Source organism: Carlito syrichta, unplaced genomic scaffold (assembly GCF_000164805.1).
Source record: "Carlito syrichta isolate Samal-C Ts95f unplaced genomic scaffold, Tarsius_syrichta-2.0.1 Scaffold309467, whole genome shotgun sequence".
In the NCBI taxonomy this organism is placed as follows: domain Eukaryota; kingdom Metazoa; phylum Chordata; class Mammalia; order Primates; family Tarsiidae; genus Carlito; species Carlito syrichta.
Window position 1 is genome coordinate 164,995 of NW_007253563.1, and position 24,889 is coordinate 189,883.

Here is a 24,889-nt window from a genome sequence, read left to right on the forward strand (position 1 = left end):
TTAGATCCATCAATGGAGCAAAAGATCCAAGTTCCAAATAACACACCATTCTATCTACATTAAAAAAGTATGGAGGAAGCATTTTGGACAGAGACTGGCATAGGCAAAAGGAGAGGCATGAGACACCATGGAGGCTTAAAAATAGCACAAGGCGATGAAAATGCAGGAAATTAAGCATGGCTGAGGCAAAAATATTTTGCAGCCAGAAATAAACTTAGAGAGATCATCAAATGATTGATAACAAAAGGATTCTGTACAAATCAATAACCTAAGGAATGTAAACTATTTTCATAAAAACAAAGGGGATCCAAGCAAGAGAATGAAATAATTAGGGTTCTATTTTCCACAATTCAGTCTGACAAAACATGACTTAAGAATACAGCTCTGAGCTCTGACACATCACAGTGGGGAATGGCTGAGGAAAAATATGATCTCAGCCTAAACCACAGGACAGAACTCTCCAGCTTAACCTCCTGTGAGGGTAGATATGCCCTATTCGCTGTCCAATAAGGTAGCCAATGGCCACATGTGGCTATTCAGCACTTGAAATGTGGCTCATGTGGCTGAGGATCTGAGGTTGTTCTTGTATTTAAACTAATGTAAGCTGGGCATCGTGGCTCACACCTGTAATCCCAGCACTTTAGGAGGCAGAGGTGAAGGATTGCCTGAGCCCAGGGTTCAAGACCAGCCTGGGGAACCCAGCAAGACCTCATCTCTACAATAAATCATTTAAAAAATTAGCTGGGCATGGTGGCGCATGCCTGTAGTTCCAGCTACTTGGAAGGCTGAGGCAGAACGATCGCCTGAGCCTAGCAGGTCGAGGCTACAAAGGCCATGAGTATTTTTCAGTTAGAGTCTCACTTCAGCCTGAGTGAGACTCTGACTCAAAAAATAAAACAAAATAAATTAATCTAAATCAAATAGCTACCACGCAGGACACTACAGCTTCAGGTTGTGAGTACAGATAACCAAGTGAACAATGGGGTCTTTTACACAGATTAGGGAAGGAAAGGAGTCTCCTAGGAAAAATGGATTCAACTTCAGACACTGTATGAGGGGTATAAGACCAGTCCTGGAAATCTCCTACTGAACTGAACAGGTGAATATGAGTCTGGAGCTCCAGAAAGTAACTTAAAGCTAAACATACAAATGTGAGAGTCACCAGAATATAGCTGAAGCCACCTGCATGGAAGAGAACTCCCAGAAGATTAACTAAAGGGAAAGAACTTAAAAAACAACAGAAAAAGAAGTCTAAGAAGTTTAGGAAACATTGAAAACAGAGGGGGGAAAAAAGAAACTACAAAGGAAACTGAGGGGAAGTCTAAGAGTCAAAGAAAAATCATGAGAATAGGTGAAAGAGTGTTAGGAAGAGAAAGGAGGAGGAAAGTCAATACCACGCAAAGGCCACAAGAGGTGGAAAGACTCTGGGCTGAGGAGGGGTACCACAGGCCTCCTCTCCATGTGCACATCTGCAAAGCAGGATTGCAAATGCATTCAATAAAACACCAAAACAGTACCCACTAAAAATTCCAAGGCTACCAGGGTTAAAGCTGAACACTCTTCACACAGGCTAGCTTTAATATCCTACTTTCTCATTTTACTTCTCTGGATAATGGGATAGGGCTTTACACACCCCCAAACAGCAAGTTAATATTTATTCATATTTTGAAATAGCAGATATATTTTCTTAAGAAAAAAATTTTTTAATTAAAATTCTACTCAGATTTCCAAGTCCAATGGTAATATATATAAAATTTCCTCTCAAAAAAAGGAGCTGGCAACTCATTTATTATTCAACTAATTTTAAACTATCGAATCACTCACTTAATCCAAAACTAAAGCAATATAAAAACAGTGTAGTCAGAAGACCATGCATGCTCTAGCTCTAGCTTCCACAGCATATTTAGACATAAGTGATCACTTTAAGGAGCTTCTTGTATATGCTTCCATTCTTATTTTTTCTGCCCTTCTTACATGAAAAGCAGGTGATCACACACACTGCTCCGTTATCTTCCTTTTTTCATAGATACATCTATCTTGGAAATCTTTCCATGCCAGTGTAAAAAGGGCCTCCATATTCCTTTATACATCCTGACAATCAACGTGAAACAAAAATAAAATTGCAAATCCCAACTCTGAAAATAAGGACTCATAAATGAGTTAACAGTCTGGAAACAGACTAATCATCTTTTAAATACTTTTTGAAGAAATCAAAATTGATAGCAGTTGAAATGTATAACAGTTAAGGTAAGGCTACTTGCTCTTTCTAAATACCTACCCAATATATTTAAACCATAAATAAAATTCCTTGAGTAGTTTCTTAGAGGAAATAGGTGCTGTACTCATAAAAATCAAGCCTACACAGGAGTGCCTTTACCCATTAAACACCTTTTGGAAGCAGTTCACTAGTAAACTTCAGACCAGGGCAGGGATGCATTTAAATCCAGTAATTACCATCCACAGCAATGGACTTTGCACTGCAATAAAATCAAGTGTCCTGGTTCAGCTGCTGGGAACCTCAGATCTCACATCCTGCTCTCACGCAATTAGCCTACAAAGAGCTAATCACCTAATGGAGGAGCCCCAGTTTCACTGACATCTACTTCCTCCAATGGCAATAAACACCAGCGAGCGAAGATAGCACCTCATTAGTTGGCTGCATTAGTGTTTACAAGGAAATTTCAACTGATGATGCGTTCTCTACTTACAGGTTATTTCAAAGAATGCTCTTCTAACCAACAGAAATCACTCTTCATGTGAGATAGCATTCTATAAAAACTGGGAAAAGTCTACAGGGTAGCATGAATCTACCTATGTGGGACCTGCTCACTTGACACAACTTGCCAGGCATCATCAGATGCTCAGGTCCAAGCAAAACCACTATGTATTTTTTGCACTGTATCCAGTTAAATATTCTATTAAATTCTCAAGAAAACTCACTAAAGTATCACTCAAAATGGAGGGATACAAAATAATTCAAATAATACTGTCACAATTACCTAAGTATAAATTAGTCACATTTTTAACTTGTTTTTTTTTTTGTCCCAACCAAAAGTTTATTTCATGGTTTGAAAAACAAAAACTTACTCATAAGAATTAACTGTCAAGTACAATCTGATAAAAAGGGTACTATGAAAAAAGCCTAAAAGATATGTAATATAAAGTATTTATAAATGCGAGTATGAGTCCCATCTTTCAAATGGGTGGCTAAATTTGTTTTTATAAGGTATTACCAAAACAGAAGCCAATTTGATTTGCTGACATAATATACACAAGGCATGCTGGAGCTTCACAGACCAGAAAAAGGACCCAAACAGTATTAGTTGGTTTAGAAAAGAAAAACTTATTTTTTAGGAACTGCTTGGACAGTGACTATTCTGTACTATATTCTATCAGAAAGTAGCAGATAAAACTGACCCAAATTAAAACCAAAGCAAATTCCACGGAGGAAAGTATATTTCACTGTTGGTGTAACAGTGTTGACATTCCAACAGACTTGCCTGACTTTGGGTACCATCATGCGATGCTGCACCATCAGAGTGTGGCAGATGGAGGCCATCCTAGTGAAAACTTCCTCACTCGCTGAGTCTCTCCATACCAGGTTTAGCAGGGTGTTGGTCTGCTGTTTTGTATCCAGTTTTTTCAGACATTCCTCTGTAATATATGGTATTGACAGTCTGCCATCCTGCTAGAACACAGCAGAACAATCGCATTCAGTGAATGAATTCTATTAGAATTTGCCTCTACACTACAAACACACATCAAATCGCATTTTTCTTCAAGTAAAAATACAACATAGGTATTATCTCAAAATTCTCCACATCACCAACTCTACTAATCATTCACTGAGGTAAAGTGAAATCCTCTGGAGGTCCAGTCACTAACAGGCATCAGTTTGTCTAGCAGAATAACAGAAATTCAGAATGCTCAGTTTTTGCCTATCTATACGACAGTATTTTTAGTATTTACTTTCAAAAATAATTTATTTCACATTTTTAAGATCAAGTTGTACTAAGACAGCATACAAAGTAAAACTGTATTATTACCTGATGACATTTCCATTTTAAATTATTTGAAAGGTCACAATTAAACAAAATAAGTGAGAATATTAAATTTTTTTAAATCAAAGTCTAGATATAACACATCTATTTTATATTTCAATTTCATTAGAAGATCTGATTCACTGAATAAAACCTAAGCTAACCTATGTAGTTTATTCATTTGGGGTATTAACCAAAGATATATATTTTTTTCATATATATGGATATATGGGAACATACAGGACATTAGTTGTTGCTCACTGTACTGTTTGGAAACATAATAATTTACCAAATAAAACAGTGCTTTATAGGTAACATTAATTTCATCTGTCATCTGTAAAATCTGACTCTTTAAGGTACACCTAACAAAAGGTGTGTTAGAACAAGAAAGTACTATACTAGTACTACTGCTTTTGTAGTGTACATTTTTTTTTAGTTGGAGTCTCACTCTGTTGCCCAGGTTGGAGTGCAGTGGCACACTCCCGGCCACAGCAGCCTCGACCTGCTGGGCTCCAGCGATCCTTCTGCCTCAGCCTTCCAAGCAGCCAGAACTACAGGCACATGCTACCATGCCCAGCTAATCTGTAGTGTACAATTTAAAAATCAGACAGAAACAGGAAGTCAACAGATTATACAGAAAAACTAAAAGAGTGGTCGGGCTCGGTGGCTCAACCTGTAATCCCAGCACTTTGGGAGGCTGAGACAAGTGGATTGCCTAAACCTGCGGGTTCGAGACCAGTCCAGGCAACTTGGCGAGATCTTATCACTACAATAAATAAAAAATTAGCGGGCATGGTAGTGCGCACCTGTGAACAGTTCCAGCTACTTGAAAGGCTGACATAGAAGGATCGCCAGAGTCCAGCAGGTCGATGCTGGGGTGGCTGTGAGCATGCCACTGCACTCCAGCATGGGTGACAGAGTGAGACTCCAACTCAAGAAAAAAAAAAAAAAGAAAAACTAAAGGACAAAAAAGTTTCTCCCAGGTATATTCTGACCCTAGAAAAACTGCATACAATCAAATTAGGTTTTACATAATTGTAAGTACCAAAGGAGAGAAAAGGCAATATATAAACATTGACATAAGAGTTATTTGGAGTCAAATCTACAAGTACCTGGCTCAAAACTGGGTCATTAGTTCTCAACCCAAACCTGGCCAGGAAAGAAGGAATAATCCTCAAAGCAAGGGTAAGTGAAGAGAATAAATATAAAAGAGAAACTGAAGTATCAAGCTATAAAATAAACAGATCTTGAAACCCTTACGTGTTAAGAAAAAAAATTAAGTGGAGTAGTATACTCGATAGAGGCAATCTGAGAGATCAATAAGCTGATCCCATTTCTTAAATGCTAAAATTATACCTACAACAAGAGATTCTGTGGGGGGAGGTTTATGTTTCTGAGTCTTTGAGTTCTACTTTCATTGTGTCTGAGAGCCCAAAGGAAGAACTTTCTGTCTTTTCTCCATAGTTCACAAAACCCATCACCCCATCTTCACATGAATACAAAATATATTGCCCTTAAATTTTAATTTCGCAGAAACTCTGAAAGGTAATTATTAAAAAATTAACTCTCTTCTAAGAACAAAAATTTTATCAATATTCCATCTACAGAAATGATTCTTTTTTCTGACCTTACCAAAAAATATATACTTTTTGGTATGTATGGTTCTGAGTTTTGACAGATCCAACAATTACACATCCATCAAAAAATGTAGTTTCACCCCTCTGTAGTCAGCCCTCCCCACAGCCATAACCCCTAGTAATTATATAATGTTTTCCTTTCATTATTGTGATTTTTAAAAATTCTATGCTAATGAAGCGCCTTGTATCTGGAAAGTACAGCACTAACACACCCTTTCACTTCACCATACTCTGAAGGTTTACTTCACCTGGAAAACTCAAGCCACTCTCACATATATTTTTGGGATTAGACTTAGTAGTAGCCAGTATGAAATTCCTTATTAACAACCTATTACAGTCATACCTCAAGTCATTTCAATTGTTTCATTAAGGCCAAAGAAAAGATCAGTAGCATTCCAAGCATGGTGGCTCACCCCTGTAATCCCAGCATTTTGGGAGGCAGAGGCGAGAGGCTGTGTGAGCCCACAGGTTCAAGACTAGCCTGGGCAACATGGCGAGGACTCATCTCTACAATAAATAAAAAAATTAGCCAGGTGTGGTAGTGCATGCCTGTAGTTCCAGCTACTTGGAAGGCTGAGGCAGAAGGATCACCTGAGCCCAGCAGGTCGAGGCTGCAGTGACCACGAGTGTGCGACTGCACCACTCCAGCCTGGGTGACAGAGAGAGACTCTAACTCAAAAACAAAGAAAAGATCAGCAGCAGATATATCCCCTGAGCAAAACACACAAAATATGTGTGCATATATCATTCTAAAGTTTTTTATTCTTTGAAAGTACACAGCAAAAGCTTAATGATAAGAAAATGGGTAAGAAAAACTTTTTTTTTTTTGAGTTGGAGTCTCACTCTGTCGCCCAGGCTGGAGGGCAGTGGCACGCTCCTGGCCGCTACAGCCTTGACCTGCTGAGCTCTGGCGATCCTTCTGCCTCAGCCTTCCAAGTAGCCAGAACTACAGGCGCGCACTACCATGCCTGGCTAATTTTTGATTTATTGTAGAGAAGAAGTCTCGCCAAGTTGCCTGGGTGGGTCTCAAACCCGTGGGCTCAGGCAATCCACTTGCCTCGGCTTTGCAAAGTGCTGGGATTACAGGCTGAGCCACAGAGCCCAGCCAAGAAAAACTTAAAAGTAATTTAATTTTACTTCTAGAAAATATTTCCTAAGTAATAATAACCAAATACCTGATTTTTTTTTTTTTTTTGCAAAACTATGTGTCTCCATATAATCTCCTAAAAATGTGCAGAAAAAGCTATAAAAGAAGACATTCTCAATCACCAGGAAAAAGTATGGTAGAGCAGGGGCGAGGAGACTTATCTGTACAAGACTGCTGAAGAGTTGGACTTATGAAATTAAAAATAAGGGTGGGCAGAAGACTGGAGTTGCCTATAGTGCAGCCTCATGAACACCGGGGAGCAAGGCTTACAGGGCTCGAGGGCTTGTCCGCTTCTTCACTCTCCTCCTCGGAGTCGCTGGCTGAGTCGTGACAGCTCGCACTGGCAGGGGAGACGGGCAGCTGAGAAAGGAAGGTCTGGAGCACTCGCAAATACACCAGCAGGCCTTCCTCAGAGAGGGCTCCTTTGTAAAACAATGTTATTTTCATTTTAGTGAAAAGCTATTTTGAAAAATATAAAACTCATGTCATTTTTCTCATATGCAAAGAGACATTTCTGACAGAACTTATTATTTTAAAAGTCCGTGTTTTAGAAACGCATTTGGTCGTTGTCCCTTCCCGTTCACATCGCATTACCTAAAACCCTTGGAATTTCTTGAAAGACAAGACTAGCTTTTGTTACTCATACCAACTCCTTTAGACCATATCTTAGTTTACGCTACAGATTTGACTTAGGATGGGACTTTCAGCCCCACCAAACAATCTCTAGGGAGGTGGGCTGGAGATTGACCTCTATGACACTCCTGAACAAGATTCACTGAGCTCCCTGCTTGCTGAGCACATAGTGGTGCTGGAAGGGTGGCATGCACAGAAGGCAGGGACACTCTGTGCTCTTTCCCACATGCCTTGCCCCATGCATTTTGCCACCTGGCTGTTCATCTGTATATTTATATTCTTTAAAGTAAACTGGTATGTATAAGTCAAGAGCTATCCTGCGTTCTGTGAGCTATAATAGTAAATTATCGAACCCAAAGAGAAGTCATGGGAACCCCAATTTCTGCTGGCTGATCAGATGTACAGGTGAAGATCTACTACTTGCAACAGGCCTCTGAAGTGGACGCAAGCTTGTGGGACTGGGCCTTCAATGTGTGACATCAGATGCTATCTCGAGGTGGACTGCATCAGAATCAAATTGAATTACAGGACACCTATAATTGTTGGCATTCGCTGGAGAAATGCTTAGTGTGTGGGGAAAAAAACCCTTACATCTGGTCACTGAAGTGTGTTGTAGTGAGAGAGACAGTAAGAAAAACAGTGTGGCTTTTCTTGTTTTTTTACACCAGTAATTCATGTATATATGTATGTATTAAAATATACTAGATGAAGATGCTATCATTCTAGAATAGAAACATTCCAAGTTTAGCAAAAGTAGGAAAATACCACTGCTCTCACAGAAGCGTTCTCTCATTTAATTCAGTTAACTCTCTTAATCTGTGAGGCCTTGTGAATCATGTATCTAAATAAGACTTTTTTATCATATCTACAAACTCTCCCTAAAGACACTGCCCTTCAGAAAACACACTCTTCCAAGAAATGCCCACCCTAGACACCACCTTCACATGACACTTGTCACCGCATAGCCTTCTCTTGACTCATCTGCTACTGCTTCCTACACACGAGTTCACATAAAATGTATCTAGTATTTCATACCCAAATAATTTTCGCCAACAGTTAAAACAAAATAGAAAAGCCATGGTGCTCCACCACTCTTTTTGGAACATCTACTCTCTATTAACAATAGTGCATTCAGAAAGGGCTCGTAAGGGAAAACGGTCTGTACATCTGCTAACGCCGGAATGATGAAATGAAAAATTTGATCTGTAAAAGGTGCTGCCAGAAATTCCTCTGTGAAGGTTGTAAACACTTGCTGCCTGAAAAAGAAAAATGGAAGTTTTCCAATAAAATCTAAATATATTATTCAACAAATCATTGACTAAAATAACCTTTTAAAATACTCCTTAAAGTCTACTATTCTGAATTAATCAAGTTAGTCATTAACGTCAACAAGGTCAACCTGAAGCAAACTTAATTTTATGTCTTCTCTATTAAGATAACGCTACCATGTTTTTCTATCTTTTTGACTAGAAAGCAAAAAAATAACCAGGTCATCAGAATTACAAATTTATATTAGGGAGCAGGCCAAAAGGAAAAAGTACATTTTTCTATAAGCTATGTATCAATTCTACTAAAGTGAAAATTTGACTTTCAGGTTTGTATTTAAAATAGCATCCTATGGAAACATTACTGTTAGATACAGATCTTGTAAAAGGACAAAATCAATAAAGCCATTCCATCCTCACCTTGCACCTTCTGGACAGGAGTTGTAAGTAAAGTGCAATGGTTTTAGGACATTCTCTAGCAATATTTTTGCTATAGGAACTCGAGATAAATCAGAATATTCAATACTTGATGGAAGTTTGCTGTTTATCAACAAATAGAGAGACCTATAATACCCTAAAAGGAAAAACACATATTTAAAATAAAGTAGCTTTTCTTATAATAAAGAAAAAAAAACTCTCCAATTTTTAAACTTTTACAAATCTCTACAGGTTCAAAATTAAGTTAATTATTCTTTAACATGTTATTAAGGGAAACATTAAATACATAGCAAGATGAATGGCATCTAAACCCACTGCTCAACATCAACAATTGTCAACTGAAGCCAATCTCTTTCACCAATATACCCAACTCATTCAGAACAAACTGAAGATATAATTTTTGTTTTTAAGAAAGGGTATTGCTCTGTTCCCCGAGGCTGAAGTGCAGTGGCATGATCATAATTCCACACAGACTTTACTTCCTGGACTCAGGCAATCCTTCTGCCTCAGCCCCCTGAGAAGCTGGGACTACAGGCCTGCACCACCAAACCCAAATAGTTTATTTGTTGGTTTACAGAGACTGGATTATTTATTTGTTTGTTTCTTTACTTATTTATAGAGCTTAAGTCTCACTATGTTGCTTAGGCTGGTCTCAAATTCCTGAACTCAAACAATCCATCCAACTTATTAATATTATTAGTATCATTAATAATATCATATTAATATTATTAATATCATGTTCCACATTATTAATATCATGCTGAACTCATAGAATTAAATATATAGATATGTTATAATACACTGCTGTTATTATCCTAACTGATCCTCAGATTAATTCATCTGTGGCCCCTGAGGTGAGCTTCAGGGGCTCCTGTGTCCAGTGGTCCCTGGGAGTACTCTGCCCTCTGATGAGACATATGCCCCCGTCTCACCTCCTGCGTCCTGACTGTGACATGCAATCAGTCTTTTCTCCAGGGAGTCTTATGTTCATTTTAGAAAAAATGACCTATCTAGAGACCACAATCTGGGCACTAGGGAAGGTAAATGATCGAAAGGCAACTTACACGTAAGCAGAAACAGATTTTATGACCTTCATTAAATGTTTCACTCTATGCTTTCGATAAGATTTCTGGGTATTCAGTGGAAATAAACTCTGGTTATCATCAATGATGCAAACCATACATTATTTTATGATTTGCCCTGATTTTATAGAATAGTAACAACAATGCTCAGGTGTGATTTGTGAGTAACCCTTCATTGTACAGGTATATTTGTTAGTAAACACTAAAAACAACTCACTTGCTTGAGAAAGTTTATAAAAACAGTCCTACACAGCTTTGTACCTGAGTCAAGATTACTAAACAACAAATACTCAGAACTCTATTAGACCTACTTTTCAACTACCCCAATTGTAACCTAATATATACTGACTACTAGAAAAACTCAATATGGAAGTTTGAAAGCTCTTTTCCTATAAAACTGAAAAGACAAAACATCAAGATTAAAAAAAAAAATACATCAAGTCTTTTTAGAAGTATCACGTCATTAACAATGTGTATACTGAATAGATTAACTAAACATCATGACTAGAGTATTAAGTTCTTCTGCAAGTGTTAGAAAGCATCATAATACATAATGTACAATAACAATTCCAACTATAACTAATGAAAAGACTGCTAAAATTTGGCAGGGCACAGTGGCTCATGCCTGTAATCTTAGCACTTTGGAAGGCCGAGGAAGGAGAACTGCTTGAGCACAGGAGTTTGAGACCAGCCTAGGCAACAGAGTGAGACCTCGTCTCTACAAAAACCACAAAAATTAGGCAGGCAGAGTGGTGGAAGCAGGGCTTGTAGTCCCTGCTATTCCAGAGGATGAGGCAAGAGGACTGTTTGAGTCCAAGAGGTTGAGTCTGTAGTGAGTTGGGATGGTCCCATTGTACAGCCTGGGTGACAGAGTGAGATCCCAACTCAAACAAAACAAAACAAAACAAAACAAAAAGTGAAAAATTGGCCATACTAAAGAAGATGCCAGAAGTAGTAGTCTCAGTGTAAGGTTTTCAAGCATGCCCTATTTTTAGATACATTTCAAATAATGCATATTTCCTGGTTATCCTCCTTACAATTTTAGAAAACAAGTAAAAATTCTCATCAAATGTTTAGCCTTAAGTCCCTTAAGTCAATATATACAATACATCAATTCATACAATGAACCATTTCTAGTTATTGTTTTTTAAAAGACCAAATTCCACAAATTTCAATATACTTTTAATTAACTCAGTAGTTTTAACAAATAAGTAGCTACAAAAAAGTTAGCCAAATTATAAGGCTAAAATGAGTAAGAACTTAATTTGTACAGTTTAAATCCAGAACTAAATCAGCTGGATTTCAAGGTCAACAAGATTTAATCTAGCCCATCACTTCAAGAAAACAAAAACACAGTTATTATACTTATATCAGTAACCAGAACAACCTTCAGCTCTTTTCATGACTAATCACATAATTATTTTTATTTTTATTTATTTATTTATTTATTTTTGAGTTGGAGTCTCAGTCTGTCGCCCAGGCTGGAGTGCAGTGGCTGCTCCCGGCCACCGCAGCCTTGACCTGCTGGGCTCCGGCGATCCTTCCGCCTCAGCCTTCCAAGTAGCCGGAATTATAGGCATGCGCTACCATGCCCGGCTGATTTTTTGATTTATTGTAGAGATGAGGTCTCGCTGCCCAGGCGGGTCTCAAACCCACAGGCTCAGGCAATCCACTCACCTCAGCCTCCCAAAGGCGCGGGATTACAGGCTGAGCCACCGAGCCTAGCCACATAATTATTTTTAGTGTTGATGAATACTTCTGAAGTCAGGAGCCCTGAAGTATTTTGCTTTCTACCTGTGAAAGTAATGAGACCGAGTGTTTCCCCAGTTTAAATTTTATTCTGTTCATCATAAAAATTTTAAAAATCATATTTGTTTCATAGTTTCTCATGCCATTAATGTGTCCTCAGAGGAATTTCAAGTACAGTTCACTATATTTTATGTAATATAGTCATTTTTTTTTTTGAGTTGGAGTCTCACTCTGTCGCCCAGGCTGGAGTGCAGGGGCATGCAGCGGCCACCACAGCCTCGACCTGCTGGGCTCAGGAGGTTCTTCTGCCTCAGCCTTCCAAGTAGTTGGAACTATAGGCGTGTGCCACCATGCCCAGCTAATTGTTTTGATTTATTGTAGAGATGAGGTCTTGCCAAGTTGCCCAGGCTGGTTTTGAGCCCACGGGGTCTGGCAATTCTCTCACGTTGGCTTCCCAAAGTGCTAGGATTATAGGAGTATGCCACCATTTTAAGAACATTATCGCCGGGTATGGTGGCTCAAGCCTGTAATCACAGCACTTTGGGAGGCGGAGGCGAGAGGACTGCTTGAGCCTGTGGGTTTGAGGCCAGCCTGGGCAACATGGCAAGAACCTGTCTCTACAATAAATAAAAAACTTAGCCAGGGGTGGTGGTACATGCCAGTAGTCCCAGCTACTTGGAAGGCTGAAGCGGAAGGATCGCCTGAGCCCAGCAGGTCAAGGCTACAGTGGCCTTGGCCTTGAGTGTGCTACTGCACTCCAGCCTGGGCAACAGAGTGAAAGTCCTACTCAAAAACAAAACAAAAAAACAAAGAACATCATCAGCCGAGCACGGTGGTCCATGCCTGTAATCCCAGCACTTTGGGAGGCCGAGGCGAGAGGACTGCCTGAGCCAACAGGCTCAATATCAGCCTAGACAATATGGTGAGACTTTGTCACTACAATAAATCAAAAAAGTTAGCAGGGTGTGGTGGCACAAGCCTGTAATTCCAGTTACTTGGAAGACTAAAGTGGAAGGATTGCCTGAGCCCAGCAGGTCGAGGCTGCAGTGGCTGTGAGTGTGCCACTGTACTCCAGCCTGGGTGACAGAGTGAGACTCAGACTCTACAACTCCCCCCAAAAAAAACACTATCAGCCAGTGCAGTGGCTTATACCTGTAATCTCTGAAAGGTGGAGTTGAGAGGACTGCCTGAGCCCAGGGGTTTGAGATTAGCCCAGGCAACTTAGTGAGACTTCATCTCTACAATAAAGTAAAAAAAAAAAAAAAAAAAAAAACCAGCCGGGCTCGGTGGCTCAGCCTGTAATCCCGCACCTTTGGGAGGCTGAGGTGAGTGGATTGCCTGAGCCCGCGGGTTCGAGACCTGCCTGGGCAACTTGGTGAGACCTCATCTCTGCAATAAATAAAAAACTAGTCGGGTGTGGTAGCGCACACCTGTAGTTCCAGCTACTCGGAAGGCTGAGGCAGAAGGATCGCCGGAGCCCAGCAGGTCGAGGTTGCAGTGGCCGGGAGCGGCTACTGCACTCCAGTCTGGGTGACAGAGTGAGACTCCAATTCAAAAAAAGAAAAAAAATTAGCCAGGCATGGTGGTGTGCACCTGTAGTTCCAGTAACTTGGAACTGAGTAGTTATCTGAAGAACTTGAGGTAGAAAGAATCACCCGAGCCCAGCAGTTGAGGCTGCAGTAGCCGAGAGTGTGACTGCACTCCAGCCTGGGAGACATAGTTAGACTCCAAATCAAAAAAACAAAAACAAAAAACCAAACATTATCAATGTATAAAAGCTTTAGCATTGAGTTAGAAAGAAAATTCAAACGGAATACTGTCTTCTCTTCTACTGCACTAATGTGAGGATATGTCATTTTTTAAAATAAAAATAATAAGACAGGTTCTTCATGTGACTAACTCACACATCTGTATCTTTCCTATCCACTCAGGGTGAGCATGAAGTGAAGAAACCCCTTCCTGCTCAGTTATGGAAGGCCTGGCTCCTTCAGTGCAGACACATAGATGATTAGAGTACCAGGATAATTTCTGAAAGCATATGTTAACTTTCTCCATTTACAAGCAAAAGAAAAATATTAAAGCAAGTAGCATGTTTCCAGATTTTCAGAGTGGGCAGAGCTGAGGACAGACGCTGGAACTTGCTACCCTGTGGGTATCATTGGCTCTGCACAATGATTCCAATACACCAATCACACTCTGACCTACAGAGCAAGGCAGAGTTCCGAAAGCATGCCAACCTGCACTTCCTTCACACAATAATGCCAAGCCCAATTCTGAGCACACCTGCTACTTACCATTTTGAATCATGTAGTGCAAAATTTGTTCAATTACTGACACCACATAGCTAGCATCTTGTAAAACAGGCAAGTAAGTATTCTCAGATGAAAACACCTCAAGCATTCGCATTGGAAGTGCAACATTCAAACTGTCATCATTACAGTTTTGCAGTAACCTGTAAAAATGGAAAAAAGTATTCACACCCTTACTGGAGGACAAATGTCACCAAAATTTTCCCCAAATTACTCTCAATGTTAATGGCAAATATCTGAACCACTCTGTTTTAATAATATAGTATCTCTGAAATAGGCATATCTTAAAGACAGATGAGAAAATGATCAAATATTGTCATTTAGACAGTTTTTTAAAGATCCTTATTATGCACCAAACAGTATGTTAGCACTAGGTTTATAGACATGGAAAATGCACAGAGGGAGAAACGGACAAGAAAAACATTACAAAACACAGTATGAGAAGTATTATACTCCATGAACTATACCAAGACAAACTACATCTAATTAAACTTAGATAAGAACCTCTTTAAAAGTGTATATCATCTCGTTCAAAGATGAATTCAAGGCTTTCCATGTCTGCACCTTACACTCTGTGTAAAGAATCATATGGTAAGAACTCAGTGTCTAGATTCTTTGGCTCAGCATCTTTCTGAGATTCATCCAAGGAACGTGTGTCCAAAACTTGGTCCTTTTTGTTGCTATAAATAGTATTCCACTATATGGAAAGACCACATTTAGGTTGTCCATTCATATGTTGGTGGATATCTGAGTCATTTCTTTTGCTATCAAGAAGAAAGTTGTTGTGAACATGTCCTCTGCATTCGAAGGATGTCCTCTGCATGGACTGTGACTTGTTTCTTTGATGTTTAAGAGTAATATTAACTAATATTAGGGGGCTAACAACCTGGTCTTACAGTCCCAGTAATAGCACCCCCTTTCACTCACATAGCTCAGGTTAGTCACTTTGTCTAATACTAAATTTATGTTCATATTTCCCTTGTTATCTGCACAATGTATTGGATAGGTGTCTTTCCTTTCCCTCCCTCCCTCTATTTCTTAGCAGAATCTATTTGACTACACAATAACTTTAATGAGGGACCCAGTAATATGTTTCAGCAGACTCAAGTGAGAATTTGTCTTACTGGAATTTACACTTTTACAAAACCCTTTTGCCTGGCCAGAAACAGGAGTAATTTGTACAGCTCTGGATGGAAAATATTTGTATGGCTTATTAGTTTACTACAGGTTAACTTCTGTTTCTACACAACAACCTCCCCCCTTTATTAATGGCCTGTTGGACATTCTTTCACAATATTCCCCTTAGTAATGCCTCCCTCTGGTGACCTGACACAAGTGTTGGGTTTCTGAGCATGGTAGGAGTAGAACTGTAAACGATGAGGAGCCGTGCCACCACGGTGAGCAGAGACATGGCACTGCAGGTGGTGACGGCAGTGGGAGTCTCTTTAACCTGGAAAAATTAGTAGCATGTATGACACAAAGAAAAAACTGCTGGAATAGTGCTTCTGAGTGAGGAGTGGAGAGTACAGGATGCAGTCCAGGATTATGGGTGTGACACTGGATAGGAAAAGGGCAGCTTAACCATGCTGTCCAGAGACAAATAACCCAGCTAAAAAGTTAGCTAAAAGATTTGAGCACATGCTTTCAAAAAGGAGACATCTGAGTGACCAGTAAGCACTTGAAAGGATGCTACCATTATTAGTAATCTGGAAAACACAAATTCAAGTTACAATAAAATATAACCAAAAACTCGTTAGACTGCCTAGATTTTTAACACAGCCAATAGCAGGTGTTAAGGATATGGAGCAACCGAGACTCGCATATACTGCTGTTTTAAGTTTAGTAGTTTCTCATAAAGTTAAATACATAGCTACCCTGTGACCCAGTGATTCTATATCTAGGTCGAAAGCCAAACACTTCAGGGACCCCAGGCTTTAGAAATATTAGTCAGCATGAAAAAGTATGTATGTGATACGAGTGGTTTTGGAAAGACATAATAACGATAAAATTAAAATTTAATGTTCTGCACATAGCAGATAAGACTACTGGTGTATTAATATCACAGACTTGAGATAAAATTTCTTTTCTTTTTTTTTTTTTTTTTTTGAGTTGGAGTCTCACTCTGTCACCCAGACTGGAGTGCAGTGGCTGCTCCCGGCCACCGCAGCCTCGACCTGCTGGGCTCCAGCGATTCTGCCGCCTCAGCCTTCCAAGTAGCTGGAACTATAGGCGCGTGTTACCATGCCCGGCTGATTTTTGATTTTATTGTAGAGATGAGGTCTTGCCAAGTTGCCCAGGCGGGTCTTGAACCCGCGGGCTCAGGCAATCCACTCACCTCAGCCTCCCAAAGGCGCGGAATTACAGGCTGAGCCACCGAGCCCAGCTGAGATAAAATTTCTAACATTTACTTTTTAAGTTTCACTTTATTAAAATTCCACTCTTCAACAGCCCCAGGGCTGGGAAAGTACAAGTTAAGCCTAGGACACTCTCTTCACAGAAAGCAAAGCCGTCTCAAAATATGAATGGGGCCAAGTCAAAGGACAGAGAGGCTAACTAAAAGGATCTCTCTATCCATAAACAAGTCATCCAAAGGAATAATATTTCACACACTGCAAGTTTAAAAATACACGAGGTCTTACTGAGACTAAAGGGAAAATGTGGGGAGTATTCTTTATAAAAGAGTGTCAACTAATAAGTACTGAAGAAACAAGATAATAGGAAGAATCACCATTTTACAAACCACAGATGATATGACCATTGACTCAGGCATAGATCACTAACAGAGACTAAAATTCCTGGGAGACACGTTGTATTCACAAGAAAAAGCCAAGGCAATGACTTATTTTGAGTTCATACATAAATAATAAGTAAGCCTGGTAAAAGGTATACTCTAAAGAGGCAGACTTCAAACAGTATTTTGGGAGAAACCCTTACAGAATGAAATCACTCTCACATCAGGAGTCCTTGTTCATTCACTAGTAAGCAGGACATCTAACATTTCACAAGATAACCCCGGGGCATCCATGAAAGATAATATCATTTGGAAGATACTTTGAATCTGTGTTTTAACTTCTATGTCACATGACCAGAATCGCCTAGAGTGAAAATCATAATACAGAGAATTCCACGGCCTCAAAAAAAAAAAAAAAAAAAATCCACAAAACTGTGAAAAAGCCAGTCTCAGAAAACGAAAATCAAAACGTATTCCCCTAGACATTCAAAGTGATTACATAAGCTGTTGACTCAAGAGAATTTACCTGCAACAGAGGCTCATCAACCTCTTTATTTGAAATAAGCATGTAAGTCTCTCAGATCCATCCAACTGCTTGACAAATAGAGAGCTGTGTTTAATTAAATTCTGATACAGCCATATCTGAAAATGCAAAACATAAAACATACAACTCTCAATCCACAAAACTGTAATTGTTTGCTAAATTACATAATACTCCAAACTTCCTTAAGTGGTAATAGACACTTTAACAAACCTAAGCAAACCCTGATGAGAAGTAAATCTTCTAAGTCAGGTTTTATTTAGTAGTATTTGCATTTTCTATCTTAAAATAATACATCAGTATTAAGCTAAATTACTAGTTACCAAAACAAAGTATACTTAAAGCTCATGTCAATCTGAAACAAAGAAGTTCATCTGCAAAAATCAAATATCCATAATAAAAATACATGAGAAATACCGCATGAATCTTAAGTTATAGAGAAGATGTATTCTCTTTTCACCTCTTTCTTGTGTTTTTGTGGTGTCTCCAGCATCCTTTCCTTATGGATACTTCCGTTCTCTAACTCCACCAACTTTTGACAAGGAAGGCAATCCTAGCCCATTGTCTCCAACACAAGATACGGTATCTGACCAGGCTAACCAGAATTTCTTATTCTCCTGGATACAAGGATTAGCCAATGAGTTCAGTAAAGACTGAGTCAGACTTCTGTCACTAGTATTCAAGAGGCCTGAACACATAATGTACATAGCTGTCATAAGTGATTTTGAAGACTCAATACCTAACAAGGAATCTCTTCCACGTTCTCAACTATATTTTTGTGAAATAGACTGGTGATTTACTTTTTCATTTCTTTTTTTTTAACTTTTAATTTTCTATTTTAAAGATGTGGGGTACAATTCAGGATTAGGTATACAAATGTTCATTATGCAGGTATGCTATTTTTTCATTTCATAAGATCCAACTAGAACCATCCAAAACTAAAAGATAGCTTCTTAAATGCAGCTAGTTATAAATGTAACATGTGACCTTTTCTTTGCCTCGTATTTTTAAGTAGTTTCTCCTTTGAATTTCTTTGAACTAAAATATTATTAAACAATGCAAATATTAATGAATTTTGCTTAACAAATTACAGTATGCCCTAAGTTGGGAAGAAGTAACTCTGTGATCTACTCCAAATATTAGTTAACTGGCCACATACAAGCTTCCTTCTTGAACTGTCTGGAGATACCTTACCCGTATTTTCTCAGGAACCAATAGGATACAAATACTTTCTGCACTATCTGATATGTACTTCATGAAGCTGTACCATCAATTAACCAATATAAATAAGACATACAGTAGCCATATATTAAGTCAAAGGACCACTGTAGACACTAGAGGAATACATCTATCAAGTAGTTATGCTCCAAGCTGTCTGTGAAATTTTAAACACTCAAAGCCGTAGCAACACTGTAATCATACACAAACACTTTCTAGACAGGGTTCAAATGCTGAATTTTACAATTTTGGTAAATGAACCAGTATCATCTAAAAAGTTCTAGTATAACTACATTAAACATATGCTTTAACTTCTTTTGTTGTTTTTTACTAAATGCAGATGCGAAAAGTCTTAAAAACATACCTTCTTACATATTCTTTCTCAAGAGGTTAACTACAGATGTATATCAATAACACAAGGAAGTAAACCAAGAAAACAAAAAGATATGGGGAGCATATAAAACTGAAGCAACGCAAAAGGTTTTCCCAGGATAATGGCAGGCCTGAAAGCAACCAGTTTGAACTAGTACATGAGGAAAAAAGCTCCAGGGTCAGAGAAGATCTAATCATCTGACAGCTTGAGTCATATAGAAAACTGTCCTGAGAAACACTGCATAATACTGCTAGAAAGCAGAAGAAGATTATATGAAGGAACTAAAAAAAAATTTAACTAACACATGAAAGTTATTAATTCAAGAATAATTAAAGATCAAAAACTGTATACAAAAGACAATATAACCATAGACTCTATTTGTCTTAGCAGAAAATCTAAGACTAAAGTAATAATTTTTTTTAAAAAGGGGAGGAGATGAGGAAGAAATAGCCATACATGCTTCTTTTTGCATAGAGTATATTTGAAAAACCATCAAAAGTAGCATTCTGCTTGTTCCTAGAGTGGGAAGTAAAGAACTTGAAGTTTAGGGCAGGAGGTTTTTCCTCAAAGGTTAATGTACTGCTCTCACATCTTTGTTTGCAAACTGAATAGAAATTCAAATTTACTTTTCTTATATTAGCCACGTTTGATGACATTTAATTTCATTTCGAGGTTCGAACTCTGCCCATGAGCAATTTGCTTTGTGTTTGCTTCAGGCCTAGAGTCACATACCTTCATTTATCCCCAAGCTTTTCATAGATGACTTCTGAGGCAGGACTGTGCAAATGTACCAAGTACTATGTTTAGAAACCACGTGGTTTCTAAACTGACTAGACCTCACACTTAAAAGCAGTGGGTACTCTGGAGAGACATGACATCCCATGGCACAGGGGTGTCTGGACTTCTAGGTGGTCTTTTAATCTACAAGATTAGAGTTTGTGAGGACAGGGACAGTCTGTTCCAGAAAGAAAGCCAAATTTTCTGCTGCTATGTTTGTTTGTTTGTTGTTTAAAATATACATATGTGGGGTATAAGCCAGGATTAGCTATAAAAGCAAGCTGTGTGCAGGTGAAGTTTGGGCCTCCAACTGGCTCTCAACCTCCCCTGGGTTAGGTATCCGTTGTGATGTTATGTGCCCCCTCCCTGTTGTGCTTTTCTGGTTCTTCTGCTCATCAACTTCAGACAGCCTAGAAAGAGCTTGTATTCAAGAGAAGTTCAGAAAGGGTGGATTAAACTGCTTTTACTGCCTCTCTAGATTGGCTTGAGTTTATAGAAAGTTCTCCCCATGATCCATCCTAGTTCAACTCAGGAAGCAATGCTGGGTTTTAAGGCCAAACATTAGATGAGCAATAAAGTATTCCTTTGTCTTCTGTAGCTATTTCATGTGGTGATCTTGCTAGTGTGTTCGGTTTGTAGTATGAAAGACTTATTTTTCATTATAAAACCATCTTTATACATTATTTGAAATTTTTAATAGATGTAAACAAAAATTTCTAAGAACAGATATATATTTAACCTAATAATTGCATACTAATCTCATAGTATGTATCTCCTGTGAAAATGGATAGTAACAAGTTCCATTTTTAAAAATTAACTTTCAGGCCGGGTGCAGTTGCTCACACCTATAATCCCAGCACTTTGGGAGGCTGACGTGAGCGACTGCCTGAGCCCACGGGTTTGCGAGATCAGCCTGGGCAACTTGGCAAGATCTCGTTTCTACAATAAATCAAAAAACTAGCCGGGCATGGTGGCATGTGCCTGTAGTTCTAGCCACTTGGAAAGCTGAGACTGAAGGATCGTCTCAGCCCAGCAGATCAAGGCTGCGGTGGCGGTGAGCGTACTACTACACTCCAGCCTGGGCGACAGAGTGAGACTCTAACTCAAAAAAATAAATAAATAACTTTCTGTGCATCTCTATGTATTTTCCACCACCAATACACACTGTTCCTTGGCACGCTTAAGATCAAAATCCTGAAACATTTTTAGACTAATATGATGACATTTTTGATGTTTAAAAAATGAGACCCTGTGTGCTAGAGATTGCAGATGATCGTGATGTGATACTGAGGATGCCCATCACAATGATTCAAGTGTGCTGATGACTGCTGAGGCTGGTCAGGGGTATGTGGTAGGTGGGGCAAAATATTATGCTTTTTTTCCCTTCTCTTTGTTTTCTTTGCGAGTCAGCGTCTCGCTTTGTCACCCAGGCTGGAGCGGAGCGGCACAATCACAGCTCACCACAGCCTTAACCTCCTGGGCTCAGATGATTCTTCTATCTCAGCCTCTTGAGTAGCTGAGACTACACATATGACACCAAGTCCAGATAATTTTTTGACTTTTTTGTAGAGATGAGGTCTCACTATATTGCCCAGGCTGGTCTCATACTCTTGGGCTCAAGCGATCCTCCTGCCTCAGACTCCCAAATGGATTACAGATGTGAGCCATTGTGCCCAACCTACTTTTTTACTATTTAAAAGTTTCCATTATAAAAATACGAAAAAGTCTATTTAAAAGATACACTGAATTTTAAGAGGTAAAACACATCACCACAAAGGCAAGCTATTATAGCTGGCTGAGGAAAAGTTCACAAAAGCTAAGACATAGCAAAGGGGTTATCTAACTTCTTGATCAGATACTCACTACTTCCACTTCTAAAAAATAAGAAGCGGGAAAATATGTAAACAAGGACAAGTAAAAATGTAGTTAACACTCACCAAACGTTTTGAGTCTTCATTTTGTTTGTAAAAAAACAGAAGCTGCCTTACCAGAAGGGTAAGGTTGGGACCATTAGCAATAGGAAAAGTGCCCCCAGACTGCGACAAGTTGGCATAGCGATCAAATGCACTTCTTTGAATGGAATACTGAAGAAAAACAAAATAATACATGACTATATTAATTTGGATACATAATTCTTATGATCAGAATATATGCTAAACACTTTTACAGGAGTGGAGTATACTGACAATAAAAATGCCGTTACTGGACTTATCAATAAAAGGGTTTTTAAAAAAAAATCAAACATAGAATATAATAAAAGATGCTAAACACCCACTGAAAGAACCTTCTATCACCTCCTTATATTTTGATCTTCAGTTGTGGTTTGGCCCATGCTTGAATTTATTTAAAAATTACCCAGCCGGGCTCGGTGGCTCAGCCTGTAATCCCGCGCCTTTGGGAAGCTGAGGTGAGTGAATTGCCTGAGCCCACGGGTTCGAGACCCGCCTGGGCAACTTGGTGAGACATCTCTACAATAAACCAAAAATAATTAGCCAGGCGTGGTAGTGTGTACCTGTAGTTCCAGCTACTTGGAAGGCTGAGGCAGATGGATCACCAGAGCCCAGCAGGTCGAGGCTGCAGTGGCTGGGAGCAGCCACTGCACTCCAGTCTGGGTGACAGAGTGAGACTCCAACTCAAAACAAACAAACAAACAAACAAAAATTACCTAAAAACTTACCTACCTACACATCTTTACACTAAATAAAATTAATAAAATTATTGGGAAAAATACTATTATTTTTTTTTTTTCTCTCCCTCCCTTCCTTCCTTACTCAAAAAATACTATTATTAATAGAACTTTCATTAAAATGGTATACAGAAATACATACAAAATGAATGATAATAACCAGATCATATTTAAAACAAGCTCTTGCATGTCCTTCTAATTCTTTCTTTTTTTTTGAGTTAGAGTCTCACTCTTTTGCATAGGCTGGAGTACAGTGGCATGCTCATGGCCACTGTGGCCTCAACCTACTGGGCTCAGGCTATCTTTCCACCTCAACCTTCCAAGTAGCTGGAACTACAGGCATGCGCCACCACGCCTGGCTAATTTTTTGATTTACTGTGGAGATGAGGTCTCACCAAGTTGCCTAGGTTGGTCTCAAGCCCCTGGACTCAGCAATCTTCTCGCCTCAGTCTCCCAAAGTGCCAGTATTATAGGTTTGAGCCACTGCATCGGGCTCTTTCTCATTTTACTTTTTATTTTTTTGAGTTGGAGTCTCAGTCTGTCACCCAGGCTGGAGTGCAGTGGCACGCTCACAGTCACCGCAGCCTCGATGTGTTGGGTTCAGGTGATCCTTCCACCTCAATCTTCCAAGTAGCTGGAAATACAGGTGTGTGCCACCACGCCCAGCTAATTTTTTTTGATTTACTGTAGAGATGAGGTCTTGCCAAGTCGCCCAGGCTGGTCCTGAAACCAAGGACTGAGGCAATCCTCTCACCTTGATCTCCCAAAGTGCTGGGACAATAGATGTGAGCCACTGCACTTGGCTTCTTTCTCATTTTAAAAACAAACAAACTTACTTGCTGTTTTCTGTCTCTATATCCTCTAATAAATGACTGGATAATTATTGCATTTTTCAATCTTCGCCTTTCTTCCTGAATAAGGAAGGGAGGAAGCAAATGGTGAGAATTAGTGAAAATTACATTTTGCAAGTAAAGACTTAAAAAAAAAAGCTATATAAATCCCCTACTATAAAGCTCTCTTTAAAGTACACCAACCAATGAATGTATTTTTAATATATTTCGAATTATGCAACCATCACCACGATCTAATTTTACAACACTTTCATCACATCCAAATAGAAACCCTCTTCTCCCACAGTAGTCATCTCTCCTTTCCCAACCTCCTTCCATAATAGAACTGTACAATATTTGTCCTTTTGTGACTGGCTTTTTTTCACTTATGGTTTTAAGGTTGATCCAAGTTGTAGCATGTGTTAGAACTTCATTTTTACCTATGGCTGAGAATAATAAATCATTGTATGGATGGATCACATTGTATAAATCCATTCAACTATTGATGGGAATATGGGCTGTTCTGGGACTATGATGAGTAAGGATACTAGGAATATTTACATTCAAGTTTTTATTTGGACACAAGTTTTCATTTCTCTTGGCTATAACCTAGGAGCAGAATTAACATTTTGAGTAACTGTCACACTGTTTTCCAAAATGGCAATAATTTCACCAGTAGAGTATGACCTTTTAAACAGGTTTACTTTTTTTTTTTTTTTTTTTTGAGTTGGAGTCTCACTCTGTTGCCCAGACTGGAGTGCAGTGGGCGCTCCTGGCCACCACAGCCTCGACCTGCTGGGCTCCAGCAATCCTTCCGCCTCAGCCTTCCAAGTAGCTGGAACTTCAGGTATGTGCTACCATGCCCAGCTAATTTTTTGTTTTATTGTAGAGATGAGGTATCACCAAGTTGCCCAGGCGGGTCTCGAACCTGTGGGCTCAGGTAATCCACTCACCTCAGCCTCCCAAGGCATGGGATTACAGGCTGAGCCACCAAGCCCGGCTTAGGTTTACTTTTAAATATCTCATTTCATTTCATTTTTTTGAGTTGGAGTCTCGCTGTCGCCCAGGCTGGAGTGCAGTGGCATGCTCACGGCCACCGCAGCCTTGACCTGCTGGGCTGAGGCAATCCTTCCGTCTCAAACTTCCAAGTAGCTGGAACTACAGGTATGCACCACTACACCCGGCTAATTTCTGGATTTATTGTAGAGACTAAGACTCACCAAGTTGCCCAGGCTGGTCTCGAACCCATGGGCTCAGGCAATCCTCTTGCCTCGGCCTCCCAAAGTGTTAGGATTATAGGCTTGAGCCACCATGCCCGACCTTACTTTTAAATATTAAAAAAAATTATAAACAGACAACACAAATATCTATTTTTAAAGGTCACATTGCTTTAAGAGAAAACTCCAATTTTTTTTTTTTTTTTTTTGAGTTGG

At 39.2% G+C, this 24,889-nt stretch overlaps 1 protein-coding gene across 6 annotated transcripts in view; it reads right to left on the minus strand.

The window, feature by feature from the left end:
* Window positions 1-24,889, minus strand: part of UBE3C (ubiquitin protein ligase E3C) — a 122,652-nt gene that overhangs the window by 88,391 nt on the left and 9,372 nt on the right. Inside the window, exons 2-9 of one of the 6 annotated variants that reach the window (XM_008067279.1) lie at window positions 23,463-23,537; window positions 21,878-22,024; window positions 17,558-17,673; window positions 14,286-14,443; window positions 9,143-9,296; window positions 8,493-8,713; window positions 7,095-7,246; window positions 3,501-3,688 (exon numbers count right to left, since the gene is read on the minus strand). In XM_008067279.1, coding sequence (XP_008065470.1) covers window positions 3,501-3,688; window positions 7,095-7,246; window positions 8,493-8,713; window positions 9,143-9,296; window positions 14,286-14,443; window positions 17,558-17,574 — 890 coding nt within the window. In that variant the 5' untranslated portion in view covers window positions 17,575-17,673; window positions 21,878-22,024; window positions 23,463-23,537. Of the gene's footprint in view, window positions 1-3,500; window positions 3,689-7,094; window positions 7,247-8,492; window positions 8,714-9,142; window positions 9,297-14,285; window positions 14,444-17,557; window positions 17,674-21,877; window positions 22,051-23,462; window positions 23,538-24,889 lie in introns of those variants that run through there. The other 5 variants (XM_021717202.1, XM_021717201.1, XM_021717200.1 and 2 more) reach the window with 5 other exon arrangements.